This window comes from Nomascus leucogenys, chromosome 19 (genome assembly GCF_006542625.1).
Source record: "Nomascus leucogenys isolate Asia chromosome 19, Asia_NLE_v1, whole genome shotgun sequence".
Lineage (NCBI taxonomy): Eukaryota > Metazoa > Chordata > Mammalia > Primates > Hylobatidae > Nomascus > Nomascus leucogenys.
The window spans coordinates 37,985,255-37,995,863 of record NC_044399.1 but is presented as its reverse complement, the minus strand read 5'-3'; the positions used below and the strand labels follow the sequence as shown (position 1 = coordinate 37,995,863).

The 10,609-nt window shown below is 54.5% G+C and overlaps 1 protein-coding gene across 1 annotated transcript; it reads right to left on the bottom strand.

Annotated features, from left to right (window-relative positions):
- Positions 1-4,665: 4,665 nt before the first annotated feature.
- On the bottom strand, positions 4,666-10,605 carry UNC119 (unc-119 lipid binding chaperone). The gene is made up of 5 exons (XM_012503513.2): positions 10,287-10,605; positions 6,552-6,665; positions 5,958-6,060; positions 5,636-5,808; positions 4,666-5,368 (listed from the first exon to the last, which is right to left on the bottom strand). The coding sequence occupies exons 1-5, from the start codon at positions 10,504-10,506 to the stop codon at positions 5,256-5,258; spliced, it is 723 nt and encodes a 240-aa protein (XP_012358967.1). The 5' UTR covers positions 10,507-10,605; the 3' UTR covers positions 4,666-5,255.
- Positions 10,606-10,609: the final 4 nt, after the last annotated feature.

The following is a 10,609-nucleotide window of genomic DNA, read 5'->3' as shown; positions in this document are numbered from 1 at the left end:
CACACGCCTGTAATCCCAGCTACTTCGAAGGCCAAGACAGAAGAATCTCTTGAACCCAGGAGGCAGAGGTTGCAGTGAGCCAAGATGGCGCCACTGCACTCCAGCCTGAGAGACAGATCAAGACTCCGTCTCAAGAAACATATATATATATACAGTATTATAATCTTATGTGACCGCCGACATATATGCAGTCTGTCATGACAGACACATCGATATCTAGTGCATGATTATAGATACACACACACACACACACACACACACACAGGCATCTCACAGTAGTTCCAGGACCTCCCACAGATTCCAAAATCCATGAATGTGCAAGTAAGTCCCTGATACAAAATGGTGGAATATTTGCATATAACCTACACACATCCTCCCGTATACTCTAAATCATCTCTAGATTACTTATAATACCTAATACAATGTAAATGCTATGTCAGTCATTGTTATACTGTATTATTTAAGGACTAATGACAAGACAAAGGTCTGCACATATTCAGTACAGACATTTTTGATGCACAGTTGGCTGAATTCACAGATGCGGAACCTATGGCCAATTGTATATAGTTTTTAATACATAAAATAAATAGAATAGGCCTGGCAGGGTGGCTTATGCCTATAATCCCAGCACTTTGGGAGGCCAAGGCAGGCGGATCATGAGGTCAAGAGATCGAGGCCATCCTGGCCAACATGGTGAAACCCCATCTCTACTAAAAATACAAAAATTTAGCTGGGCGTGGTGGCACCCACCTGTAGTCCCAGCTACTCGGGAGGCTGAAGCAGGAGAATTGCTTGAACCCGGGAGGTGGAGGTTGCAGTGAGCCGAGATTATGCACTGTACTCCAGCCTGGCAACAGAGCGAGACTCCATCCCAATAAATAAATAAATAAATAGGATAACAATATATTTTATGTTCCTAAAATCCTTTTTATTGTCCATAGGCTTTAGCAGACGGACAACTAGAGAGTCTGTGACACATAGAAAAGTAAAGCAAGGGGCTGGGCCTGTAATCCCAGCAGCTTGAGAGGCAAAGGCGGGAGGATTGCTTAAGCCCAGGAGTTCAAGACTAGCCCGGGCAACATGGCAAAATCCTATCTCTACAAAAAATTAGCTGGGTGTGGTGGCACATGTAGCTTCTGTAGTCTCAGCTACTTGGGAGACGAGGTAGGAGGATTGCTTAGGCCCAGGAGTTTGAGGCTGCAGTGAGCGGTGATTGTGCCACTGGACTCCAGCCTGGACAACAGAACGAGACCCTGACTCAAAAAAAAAAAAAGGTAATGTCCTTGCTTTAGTTGCCAGATGGTAGGGTAGTGGAGGGTGACTCTTAGGGGAGGGGCCAGGCTAGGGCAGCCTGGGACAGCAGCTTTTTAACAGTTGGAAGGGAAGATCTTAATATTTTAACCACTGGTTTGGCAGTCCCAGTGAGCACCTTGCCGGCCAGCCCAGGCGGGCATGAGCTGTGGGTTTCCCTGTGGTACTTGGGGTTTCCTTCTCTACCCGGGGGCAGGATCCTCATGACACCCCTAAAAAGTCAAAGCAGGCCAGGCACGGTGGCTCAGGCCTGTAATCCCAGCACTTTGGGAGGCCGAGGCGGACGGATCACCTAGGTCAGGGGTTCAAGACCAGCCTGGCCAACATGGTGAAACCCCGTCTCTACAACAATACAAAAATTAGCCGGGCATGATGGCTGGTGCCTGTAATGGGTCCAGCTACTTGGGAGGCTGGGGCAGAAGAATCACTTGAACCCGGGAGGCAGAGGTTGCAGTGAGCCGAGATCATGCCATGCACTCCACCCTGGGCGACAGAGCGTGACTCCTTCTCAAAAAAAAGAGTCAAAGCAAAAATGACTGGTTCATTTCAGAGACAAAAGGGAATTGCCCCTTCAAGGTCAACAGCTCATCAGCATCAGAGCCAAGACTAGCCCCACCTCCACCCTGTCTTCCTCCCAGGCAGCCTCTAGGTTCCTAGGGACAGTGCCAGGAACTAAATGCAGCAAGATGTACCATTTGCAATAGGACTAGTGCCAGAGGCATGAAGACTTAAAAGAAGGCCTGGGGCCAAGGCTTTTCCCAACCTAGCCTCGCCAAGCCCAAGGAACGCAGGCCTCTTTTCAAGGTGAGTGCCAACTGGGTGCCTCCTTCAGAGATGAGAACCTCAGAATAGGGACCCTCCTCTCTCTCTGAAGACGGAAGTGCAGCAGGCCCAATCTAGAACCTCAACCCAGTTCTACTTAGCAGCTGCAGTGAGTAGAACTATTATCAGGGTGTTGGGAAAAGGTCCTCTTCCTTGCTATACCTTCTCTACAGACTTGTAACCCCATAAACTACAACAGCAAAACCACCCCTATACTGTACTTTCATACCTCTACAGCCTCGTCTGCAAACAAATCCCTCCCTTCCACATTCTTGTCTTCATTCTCCTTCTTTACCTTTGTGGCAACTGATAGTTCCTGCCCACTTGCTTTGTGATGAAATTCTTTCCTCCAAAACATGGCTCTGCTGCCACCTCCCTGGAGGCTCACTCCTCCTGTCTCCATCGGTTCCTTTCCTTCCGCCCTGCTCCCAAACACTGGCCTTCCCTAAAGTGATACATTCTCATTCAGGCACCCTCAATCAGGGGATGGGGATTCGTATTATAATAGCATTGTTTGGGAGAGTCCCAGTAATTGCAGGATATTTGGCATTCCTAAATACCAAGAGTGTCAGTGGAGGACCCCATGATCTCAGCCACCATCATAGCTTCAGCAATCACCTTGTGGCCAACGGCCTCAACAATCACCACCTCCAGCCCTTATTCCCCTCCTGGTCTTAGGGCCCACCTTTCCCGTCTCCTGGTAATTTCCTCCATGCCACAGCATGTCCCAGTCTGAAGTCACCCTCTCCTGCTGGCATCCACCCTGATCCAACCTGCATTCCCAAGCCCAGTGATGGTACCCCTAGCTACCCCAGCACCCAGGCCACAAACCAGGCAGTCAGCCTCACCTCCTCCCTCTGTCCAACCCACTCATCCAATCAGCCACCACTCCTGAGGATCTCGCCTCTTAAAAATATCAGTTTCACCTGTTTCTCTCCATCTTTGCGGATACTGACCTAATTCAGATTCTCTTTCTCTCTCACCAGATTCCTGCAGCACCCTCCTCATCCTCACTGCCCCCTGCCTTTAGTATGGTAGTGCATGGAGCCAGACTGCCTGGATTCAAGTCCTGGCTCTGCCACTTCATAGCTGTGCAATGTTGGCTGGGTACATTAACCTCTCTGGACCTACATTTTCTGTAAAATGGGCATCATAATAGTGCCTTCCTCAGAAATGACCATGTTTATGAGTTAACACATGTAGAGCACCCAGCCTGGCACTCAGTACATCTTGGCTATTATTGTCAGTGTCATTCTTTCCAATCCGCCATTCACTCAGCAGCCAGAGATAATCTGACCAGCTCATGCCCACTTCATCCTCCACACAGGCTCCGCACTTCTCAGAAGCCCTGCGCCTAAGGCTCTGCCCATCTGTCTTTCTTTCACATCATGTTGACTCTTGAACACACCTAGGCTTATGCCCATAATCCTAGCACTTTGGGAGGCCAAGGCAGGAAAATCCCTTGAGCCCAGGAGTTTGAGAGGGAGACCCCATCTCAAATAAATAAATAAGTAAACAAACAAACACCTGACAAATCTTGCCTCTGAGCCTTTGTTTATGCTGTTCCCTGTGCCTAAGCGCTTTTCCCGATCAATTCCCGTCACAAGCACCTGCTCCAGTGCTACCTCCTCTACAAATCCTCCCCAGAACCCTCCACACAGAACGACTCTGATTCTTGCTCTCCATGTCCCCAGTCCTTTTTTTTTTCCCTAGGGATGAGTATGTGTTCCTTGTGTCTCACTCATTTCACAATTCCCAGAATTCAGTGCAGATGCTAGCTCCACCCCGCTTCCCCCAGCAAGGGCTTCACAGAATCCAGGTGAATGCCAGCACTTCTGGGCCTCCTAGGGCCAGAGCTCCTCAGCCCAGAGGGTGCATCGGCTCTGGGCATATCTGAAGGAGGGCCTGAAACTGTAGGGTGTGCTCTCTGCCCACCTCAGTTCCTGAATTTCCTCCATTAAGCAGCCCCCTCCTCTGAGTCTGGGGTGGGAGTAGAGGCTGAGGGCAGTGTTACGTGCAGGGCTACCCAGGCATGGGGGCTCCCCAAGGCAGCTGAGAGCAAGGAGATGGCTCCAGGCCTTAGCCAAAGCCTGCCACCATCTATGATGAGGGCTAAAAGCACAACCCAGTGGTCCTAGTGGCCTCTGGGGTTCAGGGACGATAGCGTGGGGGGTTCAGGGACGGTAGCGTGGAGGACAAGGCCACCTCCCCCACACCTTCCCCTTGCACCCTGGAGTTCAGGGCCTTTGTTTCAGCTTCTGTTCTGCCAGGGTTGGCTCTGACTTTGGGCCAAAGCTTCCCCTCTCAGGGTCTGGGTCTCCTTCATCATAAGAAAGACCCTCTCCAGCTCCATCATGTTCTAAATGCTGACTCTAGATGGTGTCAGGGTACAGAGAATCAGGGGACAGGAAGACTAAGGGTGAGAGTGCACTGGAATGTGGGAGGTAGGAGACATTTTTACTGCCTTAAGCACATTCCTGCCTATCCCTGCTCCTTTCTTTGCCCATACACACAGAGGCTGGCCACACTAGAGAACAGAAAAGGAAAAAGTTTATTGAAAACTATATACAGTTGGTCCAGCTCCTACCATGGGCTGCGATCTCAGCCAGTCCCTCCCACACCTCAGGCAGTGTCTTGGCCCCTCATGGGGAGGGATGGAGCCAGGCCTAGGGCCCAGACTCCCTTGGGTGGCTTGGCAGCTGGAGCCCACCATGGATCTTTGTAAATTTACAACTCTAAATGGCCTGAAGGTAGTGGGCAGGGGACAGGGAATGGATCCCTGCCTGATCTAGTCACAGCCTTGATAGGGGAACACTATTCTGAAACTTGGGCCCAAGTAGGGCCCAGCTAAGTCGTCCGGAAGTCCTGACTGCTTCTTTCACAGGCCTTCCTAGACATGGAGGCAAACAGCCTCCCTACGACCCCATCCCATGGAGCAGGCCCCATGGGCTTCATGGGCTTGACTGGGGACACCAGGTACCCTTCCTCCCAACATTGACTCAGGGTCCGGAGCTCCTGGAGAACTCCCCAAGCAGAGGACTTGGGGTTGAGGGGTGAGCGTTGGGCAGGTCACAGCTCCCGGCCCAGAACTGGAGCCTCCTAGGGTCAGGGCAGCCGTGGGGTCAGGGTGTCCCGCTGTAGGAATAGTCTGCTTTATTGTGCATCACCAGCCGGTCATCCACAAAGTAGAAGCTGTCAGACTGGGTCTCATACGGGTGACGGATCATCTCGCTGACTGCAAGAGAGGCCCAGCCAGGCCGGGCAAAGGTCAGGAGCTTGAGTCTGGCCACTGCAGGGGCTTCAGGACTGGGGTACAGGGACAGCCAAACAGCCTGAAATATCCCCAGCCTCTTTTTCTACAGATGATATGGGAATGGTGGCAGACACAGAAGAGCCCCAGGGTGGGGAGAAATGGGATCAGACCCACAAGTCCCCCTCCCTCCCACAGCTCAGTCTCCAGACGCCCCCACTTCCCCACTCCCAGAAGACCCTGCCCACGCACTCAGCTCCTCGGAGAGAGGGGGGAAGTCGTAGATGTGCTCGCAGGTGTTCTTGCTGCTGGGGATGCAGAAGCCAAAGTGGAAGTCGAAGCTTTTGAGTAGCTGGTTGCGGAAGTAGTGCCTCTCGATCATGCGGAAGTTGTTGACAGGCTTGTCTCCCACTGTGAACTCCACCCTGAGCAAGAGAAGGAGGCAGGGCTGAGTCTGTTCTTGAAGTCAGCTAGCCATCCGGGCTCAGGACAGGCCACCCCTACGAGAGGCTGAGAAGGGCCCACTCACACCCTCTCCCTCACCCCCACCACCACCCCCAGCCCAGCGACTCACGTGGCTCCCACCTGCCTCAAGCGGAGGAAGGCAGGTGTGAACTGGTAGCGGACAAAGCGCCCAGCATTGGGGTCCAGGTCCCGCCGGTTGATGGGCAACCGTTCTGCAATGTACCCCAGCTGGGGCTCAGTGGGCTTCAGGCTGGGCCCTTGTCCACCCAGGGTTCTACCCTTGGGCCCCCATCTATCTGATTTTTTTTAAACTCCCCAAGAAATTCTGGGGCACATTGAAGGCTCAGACCATTGGCCAAATAGTGCCACCTAGGGGTTCTAGGTCTGCAGGTTCCCAATTGCCACTGTGGTTCCGGGGGCCACAGGATACTGAGGCCTGGGACCCGTAGGACTGCAGTTCCCAGAGAGCCCTGCAGAAGGCAGCTTGGCAGGGACCGAAGGGGTAGGGGCTGACCTCGCAAGATGTCCAGCCTCAGAAACATATGGGAAGGAAAAGAAAGGGCCCCCCTGCCTGCAGACTCCTGAGAATGCTGGGGTCCAAGCCCCAGTTCTGTGGACTCCTCTGTGGCCCAAGGAGTCCCTGGGCAGCCCACTCCACAGCTCGTATCTGCCTCTCCATCAATGGCCCACCCAGCCCACTCACCTGAGACTGGGGGCTTCTTGATTTCAAAGAGGACAGTGCCTGAGTCCATGTCCCGAATCTTAAACCTGACGAAGTCGATCTTGTAGATATTCTCCTCGGGGGAGCAGAGGTAGTCTAGGGGAAACAGGCAGCTGAGCAAGGAAGGCGCCCCAAAGCCCCTGCTGCCAGGTCAGCTTGTGTGGGACCCCAGAGTAGCTACCCTCTTCTCATCCCTGGGATCACTGCCCTCTGGAAAGAGGGACCTCAGCCCCTGCCCTTGGGGAAGGGCACAACTCCGCTATGGGGATCTAACAGGGGATAAGGAGTGCCATCCTAGTGGTCTCTGGGGGCCAGGGAAGGGCAGGGCAGAGAAGGGTAGAGGACAAGGCCACCTCCCGAACACTCTCCCTCCCACCCTGGAGTTGAGGGTCCTCATTCTGGCCTCCGCTCTGCCAAGGCTGGCGAGATGACTTTGGGAGAACTGGGTCTCCAGCCTGGTAGGAGCCTCTCCTCTCATATGGGAACAACTTCCTGCAGTCTGACCTGTCTCTTCTACTGCAACTCAGTCTATCAGCTTCTCTGGTACCCTGCCTTTGAGAACCACACTGTAAAGGAGGCCACACAGCTCTGTCTTGGGAGAGTCACAGTCCTTCTCTGGAGGATATTCCTACCCTCACCCCACAGCTGCCCCTGGCATGACATCTAGATGTATCAGGTGAGGCTGATGTTGAGGGGACTTTCCCTGATACGGGTGGTGCTGGGGCAGGTGAACAACCCCTTCCCTATTCCTCCTCCCCTCCCAACCCCCTCCTCTCAGTAAGAAGCTTACACCAGCCCAGCTCCCTTAAGCAGCTTAACCAAAGCTCTGCTGACTCAAGCCCAGAGCCTGGGATATGGCAGGGGGGAGGAGGCCAACTTTGCTCTCATCCTTTGTTGATCTCCAAATGGGAGGAAGTCTTAGCAAGCAGAGGCAACCCCCTTAGAGGTCATTTACGCAGCCCTGGCTATGAGCCACCACCATGGAGAAAGTAGTCCTGGACCCCCATAGAGAAGAACACAGGCTAGGCCAGGAAGAGGGTGTGGCAGGTGCAGCAGTGGGTGTGGAAGGGGTAAGGGGAGTCCTCAGGCCCAGAAGGGGAACCAAGAACAGTGAGAGGCCCTGCCTGAGGAAGCTCAGGGAGCTACAGGGCCTGATCTAACGCTCACAGCTCTTGCAGCAGCAACTTCAAGTGCTCAGGGAGGCCCTGGCAACAAAGAGAGCAGGGAGGGACTCGTGCTGTCAGCCTGCACAGCACCACATCCTCCCCTGGTGGCCCACAGAAGCCCGGAAATCACCCTCCAGGCCCCTGGGCCACCTCCTATTCCTCTGGGGCAGGAAGAGGAAGTGAATATAAAGTCATTTTCTCTTTCCCAGTCCTGCTTCTTCCCCAAGCCTGATGCAGTCCCCTCCAGGAAGCCCTCCTGGCAGCCATCTGGTACCCTGGGGCCCAGCATGGACTTTATACAGCTTGGGGAAGAGGCAGGGCCCTGAGTCTACTACAGCCCACATGTGGGGTGGGGAGAGAATGGAAGTGGGCAACCCCTATCTCACCCCATTCACCCTATTTTCACAGCAAGTAAGCACCAGCATAAAGATATAGAAAGAAGGTACAGAGCATAGGGAACGGAGGTGGCAGAGTGCGGAGCAGGATCCCAGTGCCCAACTCCCAGATCCCCGTAAGGCCTTCTCTTCTCCCATTCTCTAACTTTTGGAGCCTCTCATTTGGGAACAACTTCCTGCAGTCTAAACTCAGTCTCTTCTACTGCAAACTCAATCTGTCAACCTCTCTGTCCTTAGAAGAAGTGAGGAACAGGGATGTCTATGGCTCAGAACACCACGGCCGCTCCTTCTCTTCTAGGAAGGATGAGGCCTGGGACCCAGGGTCAGGTCAGAATAAGGGGCAGAGTGGCCAAGGGCTCAGAACACAACTGCTCTATTCCTCTCAGCCACAAATAGCTTCCTAAGCTGGATTCAGGGCCCAGTAATCTGGGAACAGCAAACCTCGGACCTGCATGATTAGGGTCAGAAGAGACAAGGCAAGGGGTGCCAGGGTGGAAATCCCTGGAACTCTGTTCTCAACTCCTGCACAGGAAGGGGTTCCCATGAAGCCCTTTCCTCTACTTACCCTTCACAGATTTCCCATCTCTAAGGGCTAAGAATTTCCTCCAAATTAGGAGACAAATGGTGGTACATGAGCTAGAAGCTCCCTCTAGTCGCAAAATAAACCCCCAAAGTTACTCAGGACTCAGTCAGTCTGACCTCTGGACTTCCTCTGAGAAAGTTCTGTCCCAGAGCTAAGCTGAATCCTAAATGCTGCTATTGCAAATTGTAGCCCAACTGGCTTCAACATCAGCCTGGTCCAGCCTCCCTCTCTCCATGGATGCTTGCTTGGGCAAGGGAGCTCAGTACTCTGGGGGCCCAGCCAAGAATGGCTGCTGCCTAGCTCAGTAAGGAGAGAGGAATTGGCCCCCAGGGACCCAGGAGCACAGGCTCAAGGCTGCCTCCCCTCCACAGCTCTGTCTGGGAGCCCTGTGTTCTGCTGCTTTGGAAGCTCTAGGGCTCAGGTCCACTCCCATACATGCCCGCCATACCCACAGAGAAGCCCCCCAACAGTTATTCTCACAAAGGGGGCCAGGGCAGGTTGCTGGTGAATGTGGCCAAGGTGGAGAGCCACTGTCTCTCCATGCACCTTTCATCCTTTGAGGCTCATCCAAAGCCTCTGCTATGAGGTTTCCTAGCCCTCATTCCCTGCCTGTGATGACCCCCTCCCCTGCCCTGAAAGCCAAGTTGTTTGACTCCAGGCAGCGCTATGAGCAGCCCTGTAGGGCCCAAAAATACTACTGATCAAAGAGCCCAATGTACACAGCATGCACAGATGCCAGGCACTGTACAGAATCAGAGGCCTTATCTTCACAATAATCTTACGAGATAGGTATCATTATCCCCATTTTATAGATGAAAAGACATGCTCAGAGAGGTGAGGTTACTTGCCCAAGGTCACACAGCCAATTATATGGCAGAGTTGGAACTCCAACCCAGGCAGTCCAGCTCAGAAACTTTTAACCACAGTGGAGACCAAGCCTCCCTTGATGACAGAGCCCCCAGAACAGGACAGGTGCTAGTCTAGGCTTGGAGGGACGTTAAGCCACTCCCCATGAGAGGAACCACAGCCAACACACTAAAGCTGCCTGCTCAGTTTCTTTCCCGGGGAAGAAAATGGCCCAAGTCTTCCTGGAGGATCAGGGTGAGAGTATTAACGGTTGGGGAGACATGAAGAGTCTGAATGCCTCCCAAGTAACTCAGCCTCCACCTAGCCTCCAGCGTGGGGGCTGAGGACAGGCTGGCTGCACTCAGCCCCTCTCCTCATTAGTGCAGGGGCGGGCCTCAAGGCGCTCTGGAGACTCCACAGCTACAGGGCTACGGTTGCAGCTGCTGCCGCACGTACCTCCACGCTGGGAAAAGGGGACGGGCCCCTGGAAAAGGAAGGAATAAATCTCGAAAGGGAGAAGAAGGAGGCACAGAGAGAGATCAAGGGAACGGGGTACACAGAGATCAGACCTGGCGGCAGAAGGGAGAGCAGGGCACACAGGAGAGGGGACTCGGTGGGGGAGGGGAGGCGGGAAAGGGGGCGGGGGCCAGGGCTTGGCGCGCCGGGAGGGCCCCTCGCACCCTCTCCCCTTCCCACCCGCGGGCGGCGCTCCCTCGTGGGTGCTCACCACCCGTGATCCGCTGCAGCCCCAGCACGTCCTCCGGCCCGATCGGCTGCTTCCTCTGCAGCGGCCCCGGCCTGGGCCCTGGGCCTGCGTCCGGCTCCGACTCGGACCCAGATTCGGATTCCGCCGGCGGCTGTGGTATGGGGACCACGCTCGGGCCCGAGGGCCCTGGAGCGGGCTCCGCCCCCGTCCCGGCTCCACCGCCGCCCTTCTTCACCTTCATGGCCTCGCGGGGCCGCGGCTTGCCTGCTGCCGCCGCCGCTGCCTGCGCCGGCTGGAGCCGGGGGAAGGGGGAGCGTCCGCAGCCCCGCCCCCGGCCGGGGCTT

What these genes read in the sequence shown, in the direction of transcription:
- UNC119 (XM_012503513.2), bottom strand. Translation starts at nt 10,506, where the DNA reads ATGAAGGTGAAGAAGGGCGGCGGTGGAGCCGGGACGGGGGCGGAGCCC. An exon ending in GCTGCAGCGGATCACGGGTG is followed by an intron (nt 6,666 to 10,286) that starts GTGAGCACCCAC and finishes TGTTTCCCCTAG; the next exon opens with ACTACCTCTGCTCCCCCGAG. An exon ending in CCCTCTCTCCGAGGAGCTGA is followed by an intron (nt 5,369 to 5,635) that starts GTGCGTGGGCAG and finishes CCTCTCTTGCAG; the next exon opens with TCAGCGAGATGATCCGTCAC.